This window comes from Oncorhynchus clarkii, chromosome 13, assembly GCF_045791955.1.
Source record: "Oncorhynchus clarkii lewisi isolate Uvic-CL-2024 chromosome 13, UVic_Ocla_1.0, whole genome shotgun sequence".
Taxonomy (NCBI): Eukaryota; Metazoa; Chordata; class Actinopteri; order Salmoniformes; family Salmonidae; genus Oncorhynchus; species Oncorhynchus clarkii.
In genome coordinates this window covers 5,169,635-5,194,030 of record NC_092159.1, presented here as the reverse complement: position 1 = coordinate 5,194,030, position 24,396 = coordinate 5,169,635, and the positions used below count along the sequence as shown (strand labels likewise).

The 24,396-nt window shown below is 44.2% G+C and overlaps 1 protein-coding gene across 1 annotated transcript in view; it reads left to right on the top strand.

The window, feature by feature from the left end:
- Window positions 1-599: 599 nt before the first annotated feature.
- LOC139424313 (cAMP-dependent protein kinase catalytic subunit alpha-like) overlaps window positions 600-24,396 on the top strand; it is a 28,142-nt gene continuing 4,345 nt past the window's right edge. Inside the window, exons 1-9 of the mRNA XM_071176019.1 lie at window positions 600-1,192; window positions 5,096-5,157; window positions 5,972-6,100; window positions 6,874-6,972; window positions 8,613-8,695; window positions 11,953-12,079; window positions 16,394-16,489; window positions 16,845-16,967; window positions 22,775-22,939. Coding sequence (XP_071032120.1) covers window positions 1,147-1,192; window positions 5,096-5,157; window positions 5,972-6,100; window positions 6,874-6,972; window positions 8,613-8,695; window positions 11,953-12,079; window positions 16,394-16,489; window positions 16,845-16,967; window positions 22,775-22,939 — 930 coding nt within the window. The 5' untranslated portion in view covers window positions 600-1,146. The remainder of the gene's footprint in view (window positions 1,193-5,095; window positions 5,158-5,971; window positions 6,101-6,873; window positions 6,973-8,612; window positions 8,696-11,952; window positions 12,080-16,393; window positions 16,490-16,844; window positions 16,968-22,774; window positions 22,940-24,396) is intronic.

The following is a 24,396-nucleotide window of genomic DNA, read 5'->3' as shown; positions in this document are numbered from 1 at the left end:
AGATTAAATAGAATGATCACTATCGGAAGAAACTTTCAAATATCTGTATCGTTACTAATCAAATAAACTGTTACATTTTATTGTAAATATATCCCGAGCCAGGGCACGTTTCCTCGTGCGTCGTTCGTTACACAAACAAACTGAATTTGGAAGTCCTGCCGTAGCGCGTTACATTCATTCTGAGCAACATTCCTAAAAATAGCCCTTGCTGCTTGACGTCACTCGGCCAATCACGGATTAGTTGGGAGGGCGGGGGCAACGCGAGGCCATTCCGTCAGACGGCCAATGGTATTTCGCCGAACAGGGCCCGTTCCGTTAGCTCCGCCCACAAGCCTATAGCACCGATTCAATCAGAATACCGCGAAAGGAGCGAATGTGGGCGTGTACATCTTCCAGTAGGAAAATAATCAGTGACGTCACTCAACTGGTTTTTGCAAGTCAAAAGGGCGGAATCTTGGTTTTGTTGACGGACGGTAATGATCCAATCTGAGCACTTTACTAGTTTGACATACTGACAGGTGGCCAATCAGTGTCCTTCACTCCGTTATCAGTCGGGCTGGACTCAGCCAATGGGCTCTATGGATGGGCCTCGATTGTCTGTAGGCTGTAGTCGGTCACTCGGCTTGCTTCACACCGAAAGCTACAGTAGGTTATGTTGATTCTGGTGATTTCCCGACCTCATCGGGTTCGGTAAAACGACATCCTCGGAGCCGGGTTCGGGAAAGGAAAGGGGACTAGGTATCCGGCTCACCTTGCACGGTGCGAAAACGGGGTATTTGCGCTGGGAAGAGGCGTGGGGCCTCGATCGGCGGGGGCTGCACGGAGGGACAGGCGAACCGACCGAATCGGGCTGGATGCGCTGGACTCGGCCCGGAGCGCTGCGGTTCCAGCAAAGCACCATACCACAACCCAAGACAGAAAGACGGAGACACGGACGTCGCTGTCTCCATTCCGGACTATAACACCATTTATTATTGTTATAACGGTTCTATACTGTAGAGGAGATCAGGTGAGCTCACTGACAGTCTAGACTGCAGCTGTCAAGCTATTTCAGTCCGGACCGACTGCTGGACTCAGCTTGGACCGGGTCCTGGAGAGTCCAGGGCGGGTTGTGGAGCTCGGATCGCCCGCTGACGGCCTGCCATCATGGGCAACGTGCCCACGGCCAAGAAGGGGAGCGAGATGGAGAGTGGTGGGTGTCATTACGGTGTCGCTCAGAATGATCAGTCTACCTGTCTGTTCACTTCTCTTTAACGGTCTCTCTGGGGGGACACAATGCACCCCTGAAGTGTTTAGGGTATAGGCTACTCAGGATATCCAGTATTCTATGCATGCCTAAAATTGTGTAATACAAAAAAATCGATCAATCATCACATTTATTTTATAAAGTCCTTTTAAGCACAAAGTGCTTTCCAGATACCCAGACTGAAATACCCAAAGAGCAGGAAATACTGAGAGAAATATAGGCATCTATTGGCCTACACGGGCATATTCATCTAATACTTTGTAGCTTACTTCCATATAGCCACATTTGAGCATTCTAGAACATTACAGTTTTAGAACATTACAGATCTAGAACATTACACTTTTAGAACATTACAGTTCTAGAACATTACAGTTCTAGAACATTACACTTTTAGAACATTACAGTTCTAGAACATTACACTTTTAGAACATTACAGTTCTAGAACATTACACTTTTAGAACATTACAGTTCTAGAACATTACACTTTTAGAACATTACAGTTCTAGAACATTACACTTTTAGAACATTACAGTTCTAGAACATTACAGTTCTAGAACATTACAGTTTTAGAACATTACAGTTCTAGAACATTACAGTTTTAGAACATTACAGTTTTAGAACATTACAGTTCTAGAACATTACCATTTTAGAACATTACAGTTTTAGAACATTACAGTTCTAGAACATTACAGTTCTAGAACATTACAGTTCTAGAACATTACCATTTTAGAACATTACAGTTTTAGAACATTACAGTTCTAGAACATTACAGTTCTAGAACATTACAGTTTTAGAACATTACAGTTCTAGAACATTACAGTTCTAGAACATTACAGTTTTAAAACATTACAGTTCTAGAACATTACAGTTCTAGAACCTAGATTATCTTGTGAGTAGAGGTATTATTTATGAGTCTGATTGTGGACTATAGCACCGCTAGGTTTATATCTGGTTGATGGATGAAGAAAGTGCCAGGTAGAAACTGAGATTTTAGGCCATAATGTTTATTACGTTTCAATCCCAGATTGGCCCTTTTGTATGCCTGATTCCCCCACTGCCTTGAAGATACTACATTTCTAGAAGTCGCCTGATGTATTTGTTCAGCGAACAGTGTTGGAGTTGGATGTTGTCCAGTGTTCCAGACAGGTACAGTATGTTATCACCCAGCAGCACCAGCAGGACAGGGTGGCTTTTTGCAGGCCAGGTGTAAGAATGGCCACATTGCTGTTAGATACCGTTACCAGGCAGCATGTTGGAGGCCCGGGCGCAGGCTGTAGAACTGCGGGGCAGGTGGTGGTGGTGGAGGAGTAGTTAGTAGAGGTGCTGACTAACAGACAGTAGACTGTATGCAGGAAGACAGAGCACTACACCCTTTCTCAAGCTCCCAGTCATTTCCTGTCTCCCTGAAGGACACACTGGGATGCTGAAACATTGGTGCTTTATCCAATCAATGACTAGCAGTGAGACTCTTGTTTTTATAGCCTACAGGGGTAGTTAGGTTTATAATAACAGTATAATAGTTAGGTTATAACAGTTTATAATAGTTAGGTTATAACAGTTTATAATAGTTAGGTTATAATAGGTTATAATAGTTAGGTTATAACAGTATAATAGTTAGGTTATAACAGTTTATAATAGTTAGGTTATAACAGTTTATAATAGTTAGGTTATAACAGTTTATAATAGTTAGGTTATAACAGTATAATAGTTAGGTTATAATAGTTAGGTTATAACAGTATAATAGTTAGGTTATAACAGTTTAGGATACTGTATAGTGGAGGATACGGGTGGAGATTATAACAGAACATGTTTATAATAGTAGTATAGTAGTATAATAGTATAATAGTTAGGTTATAATAGTTAGGTTATAACTGTTCATAATAGTTAGGTTATAACAGTATAATAGTTAGGTTATAACAGTTTATAATAGTTAGGTTATAACAGTTTAGGATACTGTATAGTGGAGGATACTGCGTAGTGGAGGATACTGTGTGGTGGAGGATACTGTGTGGTGGAGGATACTGTATAGTGGAGGATACTGTGTAGTGGAGGATACTGTATAGTGGAGGATACTGTGTAGTGGAGGATACTGTGTAGTGGAGGATACTGTGTAGTGGAGGAGACTGTATAGTGGAGGATACTGTATAGTGGAGGATACTGTGTAGTGGAGGATACTGCGTGGTGGAGGATACTGTGTGGTGGAAGATACTGTGTGGTGGAGGATACTGTATAGTGGAGGATACTGTGTAGTGGAGGATACTGTGTAGTGGAGGATACTGTATAGTGGAGGATACTGTATAGTGGAGGATACTGTGTAGTGGAGGATACTGTATAGTGGAGGATACTGTATAGTGGCGGATACTGTGTAGTGGAGGATACTGTGTAGTGGAGGATACTGTATAGTAAAGGATACTGTATAGTGGAGGATACTGTATAGTGGAGGATACTGTGTAGTGGAGGATACTGTATAGTGGAGGATACTGTATAGTGGAGGATACTGTATAGTGGAGGATACTGTGTAGTGGAGGATACTGTATAGTGGAGGATACTGCGTAGTGGAGGATACTGTGTGGTGGAGGATACTGTATAGTGGAGGATACTGTGTAGTGGAGGATACTGTATAGTGGAGGATACTGTGTAGTGGAGGATACTGTATAGTGGAGGATACTGTATAGTGGAGGATACTGTGTAGTGGAGGATACTGTATAGTGGAGGATACTGTATAGTGGAGGATACTGCGCAGTGGAGGATACTGTGTGGTGGAGGATACTGTATAGTGGAGGATACTGTGTAGTGGAGGATACTGTATAGTGGAGGATACTGTATAGTGGAGGATACTGTATAGTGGAGGATACTGTGTAGTGGAGGATACTGTATAGTGCAGGATACTGTATAGTGGAGGATACTGTATAGTGGAGGATACTGTATAGTGGAGGATACTGTATAGTGGAGGATACTGTGTAGTGGAGGATACTGTATAGTGCAGGATACTGTATAGTGGAGGATACTGTGAAGTGGAGGATACTGTCACTGTGTGTTTTAAACTGTTTTATTGAACCTTTATTTACCTGGACAAGTCAGTTATTTGAAATGACTGTGTGTGTGACTGTGTGTGTGTGTCAGTTAGATGTAGCAGTAGGTCACTAATGAGACTGTGTCCTGTTGTCCAGGTGTCACATTGTTACTGACACACACACACAGACACACACACACACACACACACACACACACACACACACACACACACACACACACACTGGAGCTGAGAAAGAGAGAGAGAAAGAGAGAGAAAGAGGGCAGGAGAGAGAGTGTAATGTTTACTGTAAATGTTTTTGTTTATTTCACCTTTGTTTATTATCTATTTCACTTGTTTTGGCAAAGTAAACATATGTTTCACATGACAATAAAGCTCCTTGAATTGAAGAAAGAAGGAGAGACAGAGAGAGAGAGAGAGAGAGAGAGAGAGAGGAAAGGATAGAGAGAGAAAGAAAGGAAGCTAGAAATGGTAGAAATATATGTTGTGTGTTTTGGTCACTCTCACTGAGAGTCACACACTGTTGGACAAACACACACACACACACACATACACACAGGTGTACAGGCTCCTCTCAAGGACAAATTGATAACCGTATGTGTGTGTGTGTGTGTGTGCGCGTGTGGGCGTGTGTGTGTACGTGTGTGTGTACGTGCGTGTGGGCGTATGTGTGTGTGTGTGTGTGTGTGTGTGTGTGTGTGTGTGTGTGTGTGTGTGCGCGTGCGTGTGTGATGTTTGTGTGTGTGCGTGTGTGTGCGTGTGTGATGTTTGTGTGTATGTGTGCGTGGGTGTGGGCGTGTGTGTGTGTCCAACAGTGAAGGAGTTCCTGGCTAAAGCCAAAGAGGACTTTCTCAAGAAGTGGGAGAACCCTGAACAGGTGAGTTATCTGAGGAGTCAGATAGTTATATATGAGAGACAGAGACACTTATTTCTCTCAGATTACACAGATCCACAAAGAATTTGAGAACCAACCCAATTTTGATAAACTCCTAAAACTACTGGGTAAAATACCACAGTGTTCCATCACAGCAGCAAGATTTGTGACCTGTTGCCACAAGAAAAGGGCAACCAGTGAAGAACAAACACCATTGTAATTACAACCCATATTTATGTTTATTTATTTTCCCTTTTGTACTTTAACTATTTGCACATTGTTACAACACTGTATATAGACATAATATGACATTTGAAATGTCTTTATTCTTTTGGAACTTTTGTGAGTGTAATGTTTACTTTTAATTTTTATTGTTTATTTCACTTTTGTTTATTATAACTACTTCACTTGCTTTGGCAACGTTAACATAAGTTTCACATGCAAATAAAGCCCCTTGAATTGAAATGTACATTGAGTTGAGAGAGAAACTGGATGACTGATATCATACTCATATCTGAATAAGGAAATGCTGCTTGTGTGGCAATACTTGATTGTGGAAGACTGTACCCACCCGCCCGCCCACCCACCCGACCGCCCTGTGTGTTAGATGTGCCCGCCCGCCCACCCACCCGACCGCCCTGTGTGTTAGATGTCATTCTCATTCTCTCCCTATCATTCCTAAGCAGATGATGATCAGTCCTGTGTCGTGTACACATGACACAACTCCTATTACACACACACACACACACACACACACATACACACTCTCTCTCTCTCTCTCTCTGTAACCATTTCTCTGTGGCCCTCTCCTCCACAGAACACAGCGAGTCTGGATCAGTTTGAGCGGTTGAAAACTCTGGGTACGGGTTCGTTTGGCCGCGTCATGCTGGTCAAGCACAAAGAGACCGGGCAACACTTTGCCATGAAGATCCTCAACAAGCAGAAGGTCAGCATGGTTCCAGGGGTTAGAGGTCAGAGGTTAGGAAAGTTTCAAAAGAGTACCATCACACACTTCCAAAAGTTCAGTTTGAGCGTAAAACCCATGAATCTAGATAAGTTATAAAGTGTTAGGGCAGTGTTTCCCAGTCCTGGGGAATCCAGATTAGTTATAGTGTTAGGGCAGTGTTTCCCAGTCCTGGGGAATCCAGATGAGTTATAGTGTTAGGGCAGTGTTTCCCAGTCCTGGGGAATCCAGATGAGTTATAGTGTTAGGGCAGTGTTTCCCAGTCCTGGGGAATCCAGATGAGTTATAAAGTGTTAGGGCAGTGTTTCCCAGTCCTGGGGAATCCAGATGAGTTATAAAGTGTTAGGGCAGTGTTTCCCAGTCCTGGGGAATCCAGATGAGTTATAGTGTTAGGGCAGTGTTTCCCAGTCCTGGAGAATCCAGATGAGTTATAAAGTGTTAGGGCAGTGTTTCCCAGTCCTGGGGAATCCAGATGAGTTATAGTGTTAGGGCAGTGTTTCCCAGTCCTGGGGAATCCAGATGAGTTATAGTGTTAGGGAAGTGTTTCCCAGTCCTGGGGAATCCAGATGAGTTATAAAGTGTTAGGGCAGTGTTTCCCAGTCCTGGGGAATCCAGATGAGTTATAGTGTTAGGGCAGTGTTTCCCAGTCCTGGGGAATCCAGATAAGTTATAAAGTGTACAATACATTGTTTCAACCTCTTTCTTCCCCTGTCTCTGTCTCTCTCTGTGTCTGTCTCTCTCTCTGTCTCTTTCAGGTTGTGAAGCTGAAACAGATAGAACATACTCTGAATGAGAAGCGTATTCTAACGGCTGTCAGCTTCCCTTTCCTGGTACAAGTAGAGTTCTCCTTCAAGGTACACACTATCTCTGTGTGTGTGTATACCAAACATTAAGAACACCTTCCTAATATTGACTTGCACCCCTCCCCCCTTTCCCCCTCAGAACAGCCTCAATGTGTCGGGGTATAGACTCTACAAGGTGTTGAAAGCGTTCCACAGGGATGCTGGCCCATGTTGACTCCAATGCTTTCCACAGTTGTCAAGTCGGCTGGATGTCCTTTGGGTGGTGGACAATTCTTGATACACACGGGAAACTGTTGAGCGTGAAAAACCCAGCAGCGTTGCAGTTCTTGACACAACGGTGCACTCGTCACCTACTACCATACCCCCTAACATACCCACTACCATACCCACCCACTACCATACCCACTACCATACCCACTACCGTACCCACTACCATACCCACTACTGTACCCACTACCATACCCACTACTGTACCCACTACCATACCCCCTACCATACCCACTACCATACCCCTACCGTACCCTCTACTGTACCCACTAATATACCCACTACCATACCCCCTACCATACCCACTACATTACCCCCTACCATACCCACTACCATACCCACTACATTACCCACTACCGTACCCCATAACCACTACCGTACCCCTACCATACCCACTACCATACCCACTACCATACCCACTACTGTACCCACTACCATACCCCCTACCATACCCACTACTGTACCCACTACCATACCCACTACCATACCCCCTACCATACCCACTACCATACCCCTACCATACCCACTACCATACCCACTACCATACCCACTACCATACCCCCTACCATACCCCCTACCATACCCACTACTGTACCCACTAATATACCCACTACCGTACCCCATACCCACTACCATACCCACTACCATACCCACTACCATACCCACTACTGTACCCACTACCATACCCCCTACCGTACCCACTACTGTACCCACTACCATACCCACTACTGTACCCACTACCATACCCACTACTGTACCCACTACCATACCCCCTACCATACCCACTACCATACCCACTACCATACCCACTACCATACCTACTACCATACCCACTAATATAGCCACTACCATACCCCATACCCACTACCATACCCCCTACCATACCCCCTACCGTACCCCCTACCATACCCACTACCATACCCCATTCAAAGACACTGAAGACTTTTGTCCTACCCATTCACCCTCTGAATGGCACACATACACAATCCATGTCCCAAAGCTCAACACTCCTTCTTTCACATGACTCCTCCCCTTCATCTTTAACCTGACTCCTCCCCTTCATCTTTCACATGACTCCTCCCCTTAATCTTTAACCTGACTCCTCCCCTTCATCTTTCACATGACTCCTCCCCTTCATCTTTCACATGACTCCTCCCCTTCATCTTTAACCTGACTCCTCACCTTCATCTTTATCCTGACTCCTCCCCTTCTACACTGATTGAAGTGGATTTAACAGGTGACATCAATAAGGGATCATAGCTTTCACCTGAATTCACCTGGTCAGTATGTCATGGAAAGAGCAGGTGTTCTTAATGTTTTGTACACTCAGTGTACGTCTGTGTGTGTGTGTGTGTGTGTGTGTGTGTGTGTGTGTGTGTGTGTGTGTGTGTGTGTGTCAGTAACAGATCCTGTCTGTTCTGCAGGACAACACTAACCTGTACATGGTGATGGAGTATGTACCTGGTGGAGAGATGTTCTCTCATCTACGACGAATCGGCAGGTTCAGGTACGTCTTCACAGCAGAGCTGAGCAGTCTGAAATCCCACTCAATGCTCACGGAGCAGTCTGGCGCTCAACTCCTCGCTCAAGGAGCGGTCTGGCGCTCAACTCCTCGATCACGAAGCAGTCTGGCGCTCAACTCCTCGATCACGGAGCAGTCTGGCGCTCAACTCCTCGAATCACAGAGCAGTCTGGCGCTCATGTCCTCGATCATAGAGCAGTCTGGCGCTCATGTCCTCGATCACGGAGCGGTCTGGCGCTATACTCCTCGATCATAGAGCAGTCTGGCGCTCAACTCCTCGATCATAGAGTGGTCTGGCGCTCAACTCCTCGATCATAGAGCGGAAGTGTCATCATTTAAAAGATAAACTTCTTGTTAATCCAGCCGCGTTGTCAAATTTCAAAAAGGCTTTACGGCGAAAGCACACCATGCGATTAACAAGAAGCCCCGCATACAAAAGCATTAAAACATTTTCCAACCAAGCAGATGCATCGCGAAAGTCAGAAATAGAGATAAAATAAATCCCTTACCTTTGAAGATCTTCATCTGGTTGCATTCACAAGGGTCCCTGTTACATCACAAATGGTCCTTTTGTTCAATAAAGTCCTTCTTTTATATCCCAAAAAAGTAAGTTTATTTGGCGCGCTTCATTCAATAATCCACCGGTTTCCCTTCGTTCAAAATGCATACAAAATTAATCCCAAATGTTACCAATAAACTTGGTCCAAATATGTCAAACAACGTTCCTAATCAATCCTCAGGTACCCTAATATGTAAATAAAAGATCAAATTTAAGACAGAAAATAGTATATTCAATACTGGAGATAAATAACCAAGTGCGTCACAATCATTTTCCAACCAAGCAGATGCATCACGAAAGTCAGAAATAGCAATAAAATAAATCGCTTACCTTTGAAGATCTTCATCTTTTTGCAATCCCAAATGTCCCAGTTACACAATGAATCGTCGTTTTGTTCGATAAGTTTATATCCCAAAAATGTCTGTTTTTTTGGCGCGTTTGATTCAGAAATACACCTGTTCCAACTCGCCCAATATGCCTACAAAGGAATGTAAAAATTAACCTGTAAACTTGGTCCAAACATTTCAAACAACGTTTCTAATCCAACCTCAGGTACCCTAATATGTAAATAATCAATCAAATTTAAGATGGAATAAACTGTTTCCAATACCGGAGAAAAACAACGAGGAGCTTGCTCTCATTCACGCGCACCAAAATACTAGAGTCCTTCTGAGTGACACTTAGAAAGAATACCAATACTTCTTTATTTAAAAAAAAAACAACATCTAACAATTTCTAAAGACTGTTGACATCTAGTGGAAGCCATAGGAACTGCAATCTGGGTCCTAATAATTCGGCTTTCCCATAGAAAAGCATTGGAAAGTCAAATGACCTCAAAAAAAAAATCCTGGATGGATTGTCCTCGGGTTTTCCTGCCAAATCAGTTCTGTTATACTCACATACATTATTTTAACAGTTTTAGAAAATTTAGAGTGTTTTCTATCCAATACTACATATGCATATCCCAGCTTCTGGGGCCTGAGTAACAGGCAGTTTACTTAGGGCACCTCAGTCATCCGAACATCCGAATACTGCCCCCTATCCCTAAAAAGCTAAGAAGCTTCAACATTTCAACAACCTGTCATATGCTATTGAACCAGGAACTAGCTGATGATATGCTGCTGATGTGTTAAAAACAAAAGTATTTTTCTCTCATTCATTGACGATCAGATACTTCAGTCGGTTCTGTTGTCTTCACATTTATCAGTTGATAGACAACTTAACACTGTTACACACTTAGACTCCTTTCCTGTAAACATCTCCTGTAACAATAGCCTAAATATACATCTCCCATAGACATCTCCTGTAAACATCTCCTGTAGACATCTCCTGTAAACATCTCCCGTTGACATTTCCTGTAAACATCTCCTGTAAACATCTCCTGTAAACATCTCCCGTTGACATTTCCTGTAAACAACTCCTGTAGACATCTCCTGTAGACATCTGCTGTAAACATCTCCCGTTGACATTTCCTGTAAACATCTCCTGTAAACATCTCCTGTAAACATCTCCTGTAGACATCTCCCGTTGACATTTCCTGTAAACATCTCCTGTAGACATCTGCTGTAAACATCTCCTGTAGACATCTGCTGTAAACATCTCCTGTAGACATCTGCTGTAAACATCTCCTGTAAACATCTGCTGTAAACATCTCCTGTGTTGCTGCATGGGTTCATTGGTTGTCTTACTGTCTGTTACACAGGCTGTGACCTATTTCTTGGTTGACTCATATCAACATCTGTGCATGTGGGGTAGGCTAAAGAAATACAACAGAATAGGCCTCATTAAAAGAGCAGTGTTGATGGAAATGCTAAATGCTAAAGTGCTGGGCAGAGCAAATGACTGGTGGCTGAGAGGCGGACATTTTTAAATATGCTCCTCGCTCCAGTCAAATTACTCACGCTCCGCTCCTCGCTCCACTACAGCTCCACTCCACTCACATCCTCTGCTACACACACACACACACACACACACACACACACACACACACACACACACACACACACACACACACACACACACACACACACACACACACACACACACACACACACACACATACACACACACACACACATGTGCTACTGGATTGGGCTCGATTGTAGATTCTATCGAAATTCTATGTAAAATAATAAAATCAAGTTGATCCTCCTTTATTGTGTTCTACTGTATTCTATTTAGTTACTGTTGTACTGTTATCTATTCTACTGTATTCTATTTAGTTACTGTTGTACTGTCACTTATTATACTGTATTATATTTAGTTACTCTAGTACTGTCATCTATTCTACTGTATTCTATTTAGTTACTCTAGTACTGTCATCTATTCTACTGTATTCTATTTAGTTACTGTAGTACTGTCATCTATTATACTGTACTCTATTTAGTCACTGTAGTACTGTCATCTAATCTACTGTATTCTATTTAGTTACTGTAGTACTGTCATCTATTCTACTGTATTCTATTTAGTTACTGTAGTACTGTCATCTATTCTACTGTACTCTATTTAGTCACTGTAGTACTGTCATCTAATCTACTGTATTCTGTTTAGTTACTGTAGTACTGTCATCTATTCTACTGTTATCTTCTCTGCTTAGTTGCTTATTCATCTCTCTCTCTCTGCTCCTCTCTCTCTCTCTCTCTCTCTCTCTCTCTCTCTCTCTCTCTCTCTCTCTCTCATGTAGTGAGCCTCATGCTCGGTTCTACGCGGCTCAGATCGTTCTGACCTTTGAGTACCTGCACGCCCTGGACCTCATCTACCGAGACCTGAAACCGGAGAACCTTCTCATAGACCAGCAGGGCTACATACAGGTGACATAGGATGACATAGAGCTACATACAGATGACATAGCATGACATAGAGCTACTTACAGATGACATAGGATGATCTAGAGCGTCATACAGGTGACATGGGATGACGTAAAGCAACAGACAGGTCATTTAACCTGATGTAGGGTTAGAAACAGGTAACATAAACCGACATAAGGTAATGTACGGGCTACACACATTAGGTTGTAATATTTTTATTGAGGATGTTATAGACGGGACAAAACCGAGGCGGGGAATCCAAGGATTGTTGACAACATGTAAACTATATTTCCTCTCCAAGTCTTTATTGAAAAAAGACAAATGTGCACAATAAGCACTTGTTGTTTCTCAAATACACTGCATTCAGAAGGTATTCAGAGCCTTTGACTTTTCCAACATGTAGTTACGTTACAGCCCTATTCTAAAATGAATTAAATTGTTTTTTCCTTCATCAATCTCCACACAATACCCCATAATGACAAAGCAAAACTGGTTTAGAGTTTAAAAAAACAACTTTAATATTACATTTACATACGTATTCAGACCCTTTACTCAGTACTTTGTTGAAGCACCTTTGGCAGTGATTACAGCCGTGAGTCTTCTTGGGTATGATGCTGCAAGCTTGGCACACCTGTATTTGGGGAGTTTCTCCCATTCCTCTCTGCAGATCCTCTCAAGCTCTTGTCAGGTTGAACGAGGAGCTTTGCAGCACAGCTATTTTCAGGTTTCTCCGGAGATGTTCGATCGTGTTCAAGTCCGGGCTCTGGCTGGATCACTCAAGGACATTCAGAGACTTGTCACTCCTGCGCTGTCTTGGCTGTGTGCTTAGGATAGTTGTCCTGTTGGAAGGTGAACCTTCGCCCCAGTTTGTGGTCCTGAGCGCTCTGGAGCAGGTTTTCATCAAGGATCTGTCTGTGCTCTGTTCATCTTTCCCTCAATCCTGACTAGTCTCCCAGTCCCTGCCGCTGAAAAACATCCCCACAGTATGATGCTGCCACCACCATGCTTCACCGTAGGGATGGTGCCAGGTTTCCTCCAGATGTGCCGCTTGGCATTCAGGCCAAATAGTTCAATCTTGGTTTCATCAGACCAGAGAATCTTGTTTCTCATTTAGGTGCCTTAGGTGCCATTTAGGTTCCTTTCTGGGAAACCTCCTAGCGGGCTGTCATGTGCCATTTACTGAGGGGTGACACCGCATTCTGCAGCGATACGACATCCCATCTGGTTTGCGCTTAGTGGGACAATGACCCAAAAACACACCTCCAGGATGTGAAAGGGCTATTTGACCAAGAAGGAGAGTGATGGAGTGCCGTATCAGATGACCTGGATGACCACAATCACCCGACCTCGACTCAGTTGAGATGGTTTGGGATGAGTTGGAACGCAAAGTGGATGAAAAGCAGCCAACAAGCGCTCAGCATATGTGGGAACTCCTTTAAGACTGTTGGAAAAGCATTCCTCGTGAAGCTGGTTGAGAGAATGCCAAGAGTGTGCAAAGCTGTCATCAAGGCAAAGGGTGGCTACTTTGAAGAGTCTAAAATATATTTTGATTTGTTTAACACTTTTTTTGGTTACTACATGATTCCATTTGTGTTATTTCATAGTTTTGATGGCTTCACTATTATTCTACAATGTATAAAATAGTACAAATTCTTGAATGAGTAGGTGTGTCCAAACGTTTGACTGGTATTGTATGTAAATACTGTATGTAAATAAGGTTTTTCTTTTTATAAATTTGCATAAATTTGCAAAAAAGTCTAAACCTTTTCACTTTGTTACTATGGGGTATTGTGATGTCACTATGGGGTATTGTGATGTCACTATGGGGTATTGTGATGTCACTATGGGGTATTGTGTAGAGATTGATGAGGAACCTTTTTATTTAATCCATTTTATGAAAAGGTCAAGGGATCAGAATACTTTCCCTGTATAGTACATCGTTACAGTCGTTGGTCAGCTAGCTAGCGGATTTGAGCCATATTAGCATAGACGTGACGAGCGAGAACACCTCAAAACAAGACATGGTATCAATAAGAAGATAAAACTAGTTGAAACGAACCACCTACTAACCACCTACTGACCACCTACTAACCACCTACTGACCACCTACTAACCACCTACGAACCACCTACTGACCACCTACGAACCACCTACTAACCACCTACTAACCACCTATTGACCACCTACTGACCACCTAACCCCCTAACCACCTACTAACCACCTACTGACCACCTACTAACCACCTACTGACCACCTACTGACCACCTAACCACCTACTGACCACCTAATGACCACCTACTGACCACCTACTAACCACCTACTAACCACCTACTGACCACCTACTGACCACCTACTAACCACCTACTGACCACCTACTGACCACCTACTAACCACCTACTGACCACCTACTAACCACCTACTGACCACCTACTAACCACCTACAGACCACCTACTGACCACCTACTAACCACCTACTGACCACCTACTAACCACCTACTGACCACCTACTAACCACCTACTGACCACCTACTGACCACCTACTAACCACCTACTAACCACCTACTGACCACCTACTAACCACCTACTGACCACCTACTAACAACCTATTGACCACCTACTAACCACCTACTAACCACCTACGTTCCCCACACGGCAGCTTCTTGTCATTGTTGCTTTCTGGCCGTTCAGAATCACAACAACACAAGGCCTTCTGCCCCATCAACGCCCGCGCATCGGTTTTTGTGCTGTTGTCAGACGTCTATGGTGTGAACCCCTTCCTGTGTTTGCTAACGTTGCCTTTCGAGGGAGATGCGGCCCAGTGGGAGTTCTTGTAGAACGGCAGAAAAAAAAGCCTTTATTTACATGTTGCTTATGAGTGAATTTCACACTACTTTTGGATTATAATTTGGATTTTATATGAATTTCCTGCTTAATGTAATGTTTGTGTCATCATCGCCAATCAACTGCATTATACTTTAAAAAAAACACTTCAGCTTCAACCAGTAAAATGGCTCTTTGGCTAGCTTTTGCTACAGCCTATATCAATGAGTGTTCGCATTCTAGCTAATTAAAAAAATAAAAGAGAGCCGCACACTCTCGGAGCTCAGATGCAAAAATGTCATGTCCAACGTTTCAACAGCCAAGCTGTCTTCATCAGGCTATAATCACAAACACTGCGGGATGACTCGTTTATATAGTGTCAAAAGACACAGGTGTCTGGAATCATGGCCAGAGTAGCCTAATATCATTGGTTAATTATCAAATATTAAAATGCCATACAAAGCTTGTGTAGTCGAAAATGTATTTATGATCGTATGCTAATCCATTTGTTTGTATGCTGTTCTTTGTATGCCATTTTAATATTTGATAATTATCCAATGATATTAGGCCACTCTTGGCCATGATTACAGACACCTGTGTCTTTTGACTATATTAACAAATCATCCCGCAGTGTTTGTGATTATAGCCTGATGAAGACAGCTTGGCTGTCGAAACGTTGGTAATTAAATGTTTGCAACTGCGCTCCTAGAGTGTGCGGCTCTCTTTTATTTTCAAGTTTTCTATTCCGCTCGCCAGCACCTAGGAGTGCGTTTATTTTTCTTCTAGAGCATTCTAGCTAACAACTGCTGCATCCAAAACAGTTATTTAGCACAGATCACGACCAAATAGGATCTGTGACTGTTCAAGCAAGAATCAAAACATCATTGTAAGCATATGAGAACCCCCACAAAGTTAATTTGTTTAGAAGTAATATCAACTTAAATCAAAGCAAAGGGCGCAGATGGCAAAGGCTTTCTCACTGCCGCCAAGAGTTTTGCGCATCTTTGCTTGACGGCAGTGTGTCGTACTGGAAAGGGTTCTATTACATGCGCTTACTGTATATGTCTGTGTACCAGGCTCTACAACAGTGGTTTATAGTGCAGTCTCTGCTGCCCCCTAGTGGAGAACAGCGGTACTTCAGATTCCGCTGTCGCTACTATTTAACTACTGCGTAACTACTGTGTCTTTATTACTAAATGTTTCCCTCCTCCTGTCTCTCTCTCAATTCAATTCAAATGGCTTTATTGGCATGGGAAACATATGGTAACATTGCCAAAGCAAGTAAAATAGATAATAAACAAAAGTGAGATAAGCAATCAAAAATGAACAGAAAACATTACACTCACAGAAGTTTCAAAGGAATAGAGACATTTCAAATGTCATTATGGCTATGTACAGTGTTTATAACGATGTGCAAATAAATATGGGTTGTATTTTCAATGGTCTCTCTCCCTCTCTCTCTCTCTCTCTCTCCCCCTCTCTCTGTCTCTCTCTCAGGTGACAGATTTTGGTTTTGCTAAGCGTGTGAAAGGTCGAACCTGGACACTGTGTGGAACCCCAGAGTACCTGGCCCCAGAGATCATCCTCAGCAAGGTGAGCCGCAATGGAGGCCCAGTGGCATAGCACTGAATGGGATTCTGTGCAATTATTTTTATGGAATCAACATGGAGCCTAACGCTGTCCCAGTGGCTTAGCACTGAATGGGTTTCTGCACAACTACTTTACTGGTATCAAAATGGAGGAGGCAGCTGTCCCTGAGGCATTACTTTACTACAGACCTCAGTTACTTTCTCTCTCTACCTCCAAACCTCAATGTAACACTCAACATGTTAAATCTCCTCTCTCCCTCTTTATCTCCCTACCTCCCTCCCTACCTCTCCCCCTCCCTCCTTTCCCTCCCCTCCCTCCTTTCCCTCCCCTCCCCTCCTCCCTCTCTCTCCCTCTCCAGGGGTATAACAAGGCGGTAGACTGGTGGGCGTTGGGTGTGTTGGTCTATGAGATGGCAGCCGGTTATCCTCCCTTCTTCGCTGACCAGCCCATACAAATTTACGAAAAGATCGTCTCTGGGAAGGTGAGCTGGGCCAGTGTAACAGACATAAGTACATGAGATCACTCCATAGCACTCCTATCGAATAGGATGCTTTTCTATAGCACGGCTGGTTGGCGCGTTGTTAAGGAGAGCGGTCACGTGTGTTAGCGAGGCTGAGCGCTCTGGGTTTGGGATAGTTTACCCGGAGTTGTAGTCAGAGAGGGGAAAAGCTAAACTAGCATACTGACTAGGTTTCACTAGGTTGTGTTGCAAGTGGCACCTTTCCCTGTATGAATACTTTTGACCAGGGCCACATCACCCGTTTCCCTGTATGAATACTTTTGACCAGGGCCACATCACCCGTTTCCCTGTATGAATACTTTTGACCAGGGCCACATCACCCGTTTCCCTGTATGAATACTTTTGAAGGGCCACATCACCCGTTTCCCTGACCAGGGCCACATCACCCGTTTCCCTGTTATGAACTACTTTTGACCAGGGCCACATCACCCGTTTCCCTGTATATGAACTACTTTTGGCCAGGGCCACATCACCCGTTTCCCCGTGTGATGAATACTTTTGACCAGGGCCACATCACCCGTTTCCCTTTATGAACTACTTTTGACCAGGGCCACATCACCCGTTTCCCTTTATGAACTACTTTTGACCAGGGCCACATCACCCGTTTCCCTTTATGAACTACTTTTGGCCAGGGCCATATCACCCGTTTCCCCGTGTGAACTACTTTTGACCAGGGCCATATCACCCGTTTCCCTTTATGAACTACTTTTGACCAGGGCCATATCACCCGTTTCCCCGTGTGAACTACTTTTGACCAGGGCCATATCACCCGTTTCCCCGTGTGAACTACTTTTGACCAGGGCCATATCACCCGTTTCCCTGTGTGAACTACTTTTGGCCAGGGCCATATCACCCGTTTCCCTGTGTGAACTACTTTTGACCAGGGCCATATCACCCGTTTCCCTGTGTGAACTACTTTTGACCAGGGCCATATCACCCGTTTCCCTTTGTGAACTACTTTTGACCAGGGCCATATCACCCGTTTCCCCGTGTGAACTACTTTTGACCAGGGCCATATCACCCGTTTCCCTGTGTGAACTACTTTTGGCCAGGGCCATATCACCCGTTTCCCCGTGTGAACTACTTTTGACCAGGGCCATATCACCCGTTTCCCTTTATGAATACTTTTGACCAGGGCCATATCACCCGTTTCCCCGTGTGAACTACTTTTGACCAGGGCCATATCACCCGTTTCCCCGTGTGAACTACTTTTGACCAGGGCCACATCACCCGTTTCCCTTTATGAAGACTTTTGACCAGGGCCACATCACCCGTTTCCCTTTATGAACTACTTTTGACCAGGGCCATATCACCCGTTTCCCTGTGTGAACTACTTTTGACCAGGGCCACATCACCCGTTTCCCCGTGTGAACTACTTTTGACCAGGGCCATATCACCCGTTTCCCCGTGTGAAATACTTTTGACCAGGGCCATATCACCCGTTTCCCTGTGTGAACTACTTTTGACCAGGGCCATATCACCCGTTTCCCTTTATGAATACTTTTGACCAGGGCCATATCACCCGTTTCCCTGTGTGAACTACTTTTGACCAGGGCCATATCACCCGTTTCCCTTTATGAACTACTTTTGACCAGGGCCATATCACCCGTTTCCCTGTGTGAACTACTTTTGACCAGGGCCATATCACCCGTTTCCCTTTGTGAACTACTTTTGACCAGGGCCATATCACCCGTTTCCCTGTGTGAACTACTTTTGACCAGGGCCATATCACCCGTTTCCCTTTATGAATACTTTTGACCAGGGCCATATCACCCGTTTCCCTTTGTGAAGACTTTTGACCAGGGCCATATCACCCGTTTCCCTTTATGAACTATGTTTGACCAGGGCCATATCACCCGTTTCCCTGTGTGAACTACTTTTGACCAGGGCCATATCACCCGTTTCCCTTTATGAACTACTTTTGACCAGGGCCATATCACCCGTTTCCCTGTGTGAACTACTTTTGACCAGGGCCATATCACCCATTTCCCTGTGTGAACTACTTTTGACCAGGGCCATATCACCCGTTTCCCCGTGTGAACTACTTTTGACCAGGGCCATATCACCCGTTTCCCTTTATGAACTACTTTTGACCAGGGCCCATTGGCGTGACATTGCTGAGCTGAGATCATAGCTAGCTAACTTTAATAACTTTGTGTGTAATACCCTGCGCTATTGAAACATACATGCAACTATAATATATCGACTATAATCATAGCATTATTTCAGAAACGCAACTCGAGTTGCATTCCAAACGTCCCAGTTGGGAACAAAGTGTGTTGCGTGGAGTGATGACACCGCCGTCAGAGAAGGTCGGGTCACACAGGGAAAGGATCTGTTCACACCTCTTCTATAGAGACGCTGAGTGTCGCCTAAAAGTGACCCGTTTGCATCCCTGGGTAGTCTCTCTTTGGACTCAGTGCTTCAGTGTTCTGACACTCCTAGGATGGATCCCTATGGGGCCCTGTTCAAATGTAGTGCACTACTAGGATACATATTTAGGGCATAGGATACCATTTGGGACTTCTACCTACCCTACACTATATATATATATATATATATATATATAGTTGAAGTCATTTTTCAACCACTCCACAAATGTATTTTTAACAAACTATAGTTTTGGCAAGTCGGTTAAGAGATCTACTTCATGCATGACACAAGTCATCTTTCCAACAATGGCTTACAGACAGATGATTTCACTTATAATTCACTGTATCACAATTCCAGTGGGTCAGAAGTTTACATACACTAAGTTGACTGTGCCTTTAAACAGCTTGGAAAATTCCAGGAAAATGATGTCATGGCTTTAGAAGCTTCTGATAGGCTAATTGACATAAATTGAGTCAATTGGAGGTGTACCTGTGGATGTATTTCAAGGCCTACCTTCAAACTTAGTTCCTCTTTGCTTGACATCATGGGAAAATCAAAAGAAATCAGTCAAGACCTCAGAAAAAAATTGTAGACCTCCACAAGTCTGGTTCATCCTTGGGAGCAATTTCCAAACACCTGAAGGTGCCACGATCATCTGTACAAACATTAGTACGCAAGTATAAACACCATGGGACCACGCAACCATCATACCGCTCAGGAAGGAGACTCGTTCTGTCTCCTAGAGATGAACATGCGAAAAGTGCAAATCAATGGGAAGATGCTGGAGGAAACAGGTACAAAAGTATCTATATCCACAGTAAAACGAGTCCTATATCGACATAACCTGAAAGGCCGCTCAGCAAGGAAGAAGCCACTGCTCCAAAACCGCCATAAAAAAGCCAGACTACGGTTTGCAACTGCACATGGGGACAAAGATCATACTTTTTGGAGAAATGTCCTCTGGTCTGATGAAACAAAAATAGAACTGTTTGGCCATAATGACCATCGTTATGTTTGGAGGAAAAGGGGGAGGCTTGCAAGCCAAAGAACACCATCCCAACCGTGAAGCACGGGGGTGGCAGAATGTTGTGGGGGTGCTTTTCTGCAGGAGGGACTGGTGCACTTCACAAAATAGATGGCTTCATGAGGAAGGAAAATGATGTGGATATATTGAAGCAACATCTCAAGACATCAGTCAGGAAGTTAAAGCTTGGTCGCAAATCGACAATGACCCCAAGCATACTTCCAAAGTTGTGGCAAAATGGCTGAAGGACAACAAAGTCCAGGTATTGGAGTGGCCATCACAAAGCCCTGACCTCAATCCTATAGAACATTTGTGGGCAGAACTGCAAAAGCGTGCGAGAGCAAGGAGGCCTACAAACCTGACTCAGTTACACCAGCTCTTGTCAGGAGGAATGGGCCAAAATTCACCCAACCTATTGTGGGAAGCTTGTGGCTACCTGAAACGTTTGACCCAAGTTATATATATATGTCTATATGTGCTACCGTTCAAGAGTTTGGGGTCACTTAGAAATATCTTCCTTTTTTTTGTTGAAAGAAAAGCACATTTGTTGTCCATTAAAATAACATCAAATTCATCAGAAATACAGTATATAGAAATAATATATGTACACTCCTCAAAAAAAATAAAGGGAACACTAAAATAACACATCCTAGATCTGAATGAATGAAATATTATTATTAAATACTTTTTAAATACAACAAAATCACACAAAAATGATCAATGGAAATCAAATGTATCAACCCATGGAGGTCTGGATTGGAGTCACACTCAAAATTAAAGTGGAAAAACACACTACAGGCTGATCCAACTTTGATGTAATGTCCTTAAAACAAGTCAAAATGAGGCTCAGTAGTGTGTGTGGCCTCCACGTGCCTGTATGACCTCCCTACAACGCCTGGGCATGCTCCTGATGAGGTGGTGGATGGTCTCCTGAGGGATCTCCTCCCAGACCTGGACTAAAGCATCAGCCAACTCCTGGACCGTCTGTGGTGCAACGTGGCGTTGGTGGATGGAGCGAGACATGATGTCCCAGATGTGCTCAATTGGATTCAGGTCTGGGGAACGGGCGGGCCAGTCCATAGCATCAATGCTTTCCTCTTGCAGGAACTGCTGACACACTCCAGCCACATGAGGTCTAGCATTGTCTTGCATTAGGAGGAACCCAGGGCCAACCGCACCAGCATATGGTCTCACAAGGGGTCTGAGGATATCATCTCGGTACCTAATGGCAGTCAGGCTACCTCTGGCGAGCACATGGAGGGCTGTGAGGCCCTCCAAAGAAATGCCACCCCACACCATGACTGACCCACCGCCAAACCGGTCATGCTGGAGGATGTTGCAGGCAGCAGAACGTTCTCCACGGCGTCTCCAGACGCCAAATTTTTCAGTTTTTGATTTGTTAAAAAAGTTTGAAATATCCAATAAATGTCGTTCCACTTCATGATTGTGTCCCACTTGTTGTTGATTCTTCACAAAAAATACAGTTTTATATCTTTATGTTTGAAGCCTGAAATGTGGCAAAAGGTTGCAAAGTTCAAGGGGGCCGAATACTTTCGCAAGGCACTGTATATACACAGTCAAAGTCAGAAGTTTACATACACCTTAGAGAAATATGTCTAAGTGACCCCAAATGGGGTCTAAGTGACCCCAAATGAATGGACAAAAAATGTGCTTTTGTTTCAAAAACAAGAACATGTCTAAGTGACCCCAAACTGTTGAACGGTAGTGTGTGTATGTATATATATGTATATTTGCCTGTCTATTAATTTTAGATCAGCACTGAGATGAGAACCTGGTTTGACTCTTCCTTCTAACATCTCTCCACCCTCCCTCTTCTCCTCCCCTCTCTACACTCCCTCCTCTCCTTCCCCTGTCCACCCCCTCTCCATCCTCCACCCTCTCCTCCTCCTCCCCTCTCCTCCTCACCCTCCTCCACCTCCTCTCCTCTGCCCTCCTTTCCTCCCCCATCTTCTCCTCTCCACACCCCCTCACCCCTCCTCTCCTCCCCCTCTCCTTCTCTACTCTCCTACACCAACTCTCCTCTCTTCCCTCCTCTCCTCCCCCTCTCCTCTCCTCCCCATCTCCTTCTCTACTCTCCCACACCACCACTCCTCCTCCCCCTCTCCTCTCCTCCCCCATCTCCTTCTCTACTCTCCCACACCACCCCTCCTCCTCCCCCTCTCCTCTCCTCCCCCATCTCCTTCTCTACTCTCCCACACCACCACTCCTCCTCCCCCTCTCCTCTCCTCCCCCATCTCCTTCTCTACTCCCCCACACCACCCCTCCTCCTCCCCCTCTCCTCTCCTCCCCCATCTCCTTCTCTACTCTCCCACACCACCACTCCTCCTCCCCCTCTCCTCTCCTCCCCCAGGTGCGTTTCCCCTCCCACTTTAGCTCTGACCTGAAGGATCTGTTGAGGAATCTACTACAGGTGGACCTGACCAAGCGCTATGGCAACCTGAAGAACGGCGTCAACGACATCAAGGGACACAAGTGGTTCGCCACCACTGATTGGATCGCCGTATACCAGAGAAAGGTGAGAGGTGGGGTCTAACTGATATGTAGGGTACAGTATACCAGAGAAAGGTGAGAGGTCTAACTGATATGTAGGGTACAGTATACCAGAGAAAGGTGAGAGGTGGGGTCTAACTGATATGTAGGGTACAGTATACCAGAGAAAGGTGAGAGGTGGGGTCTAACTGATATGTTGGGTACATTATACCAGATAAAGGTGAGAGGTGGGGTCTAACTGATATGTAGGGTACATTATACCAGATAAAGGTGAGAGGTGGGGTCTAACTGATATGTAGGGTACAGTATACCAGATAAAGGTGAGGGGTCTAACTGATATGTAGGGTACATTATACCAGATAAAGGTGAGAGGTCTAACTGATATGTAGGGTACAGTATACCAGATAAAGGTGAGAGGTCTAACTGATATGTAGGGTACAGTATACCAGATAAAGGTGACAGGTCTAGGTGACAGTATACCAGATAAAGGTGAGAGGTCTAACTGATATGTAGGCTACAGTATACCAGATAAATAAAGGTGACAGGTCTAACTGATATGTAGTGTACAGTATACCAGATGAAAGATATGTGACAGTAAGAGAGGTCTAACTGATATGTAGGGTACAGTATACCAGAGAAAGGTGAGGGGTCTAACTGATATGTAGACAATACCAGATGGTGAGAGGTCTAACTGATATGTAGGGTACAGTATACCAGAGAAAGGTGAGAGGTGGGGTCTAACTGATATGTAGGGTACAGTATACCAGATAAAGGTGACAGGTCTAACTGATATGTAGTGTACAGTATACCAGATAAAGGTGAGAGAACTGATATGTAGGGTACAGTATACCAGAGAAAGGTGAGAGGTCTAACTGATATGTAGGGTACAGTATACCAGAGAAAGGTGAGAGGTCTAACTGATATGTAGGGTACAGTATACCAGAGAAAGGTGAGAGGTCTAACTGATATGTAGGGTACAGTATACCAGAGAAAGGTGAGAGGTGGGGTCTAACTGATATGTAGGGTACAGTATACCAGATAAAGGTGAGAGGTCTAACTGATATGTAGGGTACAGTATACCAGAGAAAGGTGAGAGGTGGGGTCTAACTGATATGTAGGGTACAGTATACCAGATAAAGGTGACAGGTCTAACTGATATGTAGGGTACAGTATACCAGATAAAGGTGAGAGGTCTAACTGATATGTAGGGTACAGTATACCAGAGAAAGGTGAGAGGTCTAACTGATATGTAGGGTACAGTATACCAGAGAAAGGTGAGAGGTGGGGTCTAACTGATATGTAGGGTACAGTATACCAGATAAAGGTGAGAGGTCTAACTGAGATGTAGGGTACAGTATACCAGAGAAAGGTGAGAGGTGGGGTCTAACTGATATGTAGGGTACAGTATACCAGATAAAGGTGAGAGGTCTAACTGATATGTAGGGTACAGTATACCAGAGAAAGGTGAGAGGTCTAACTGAT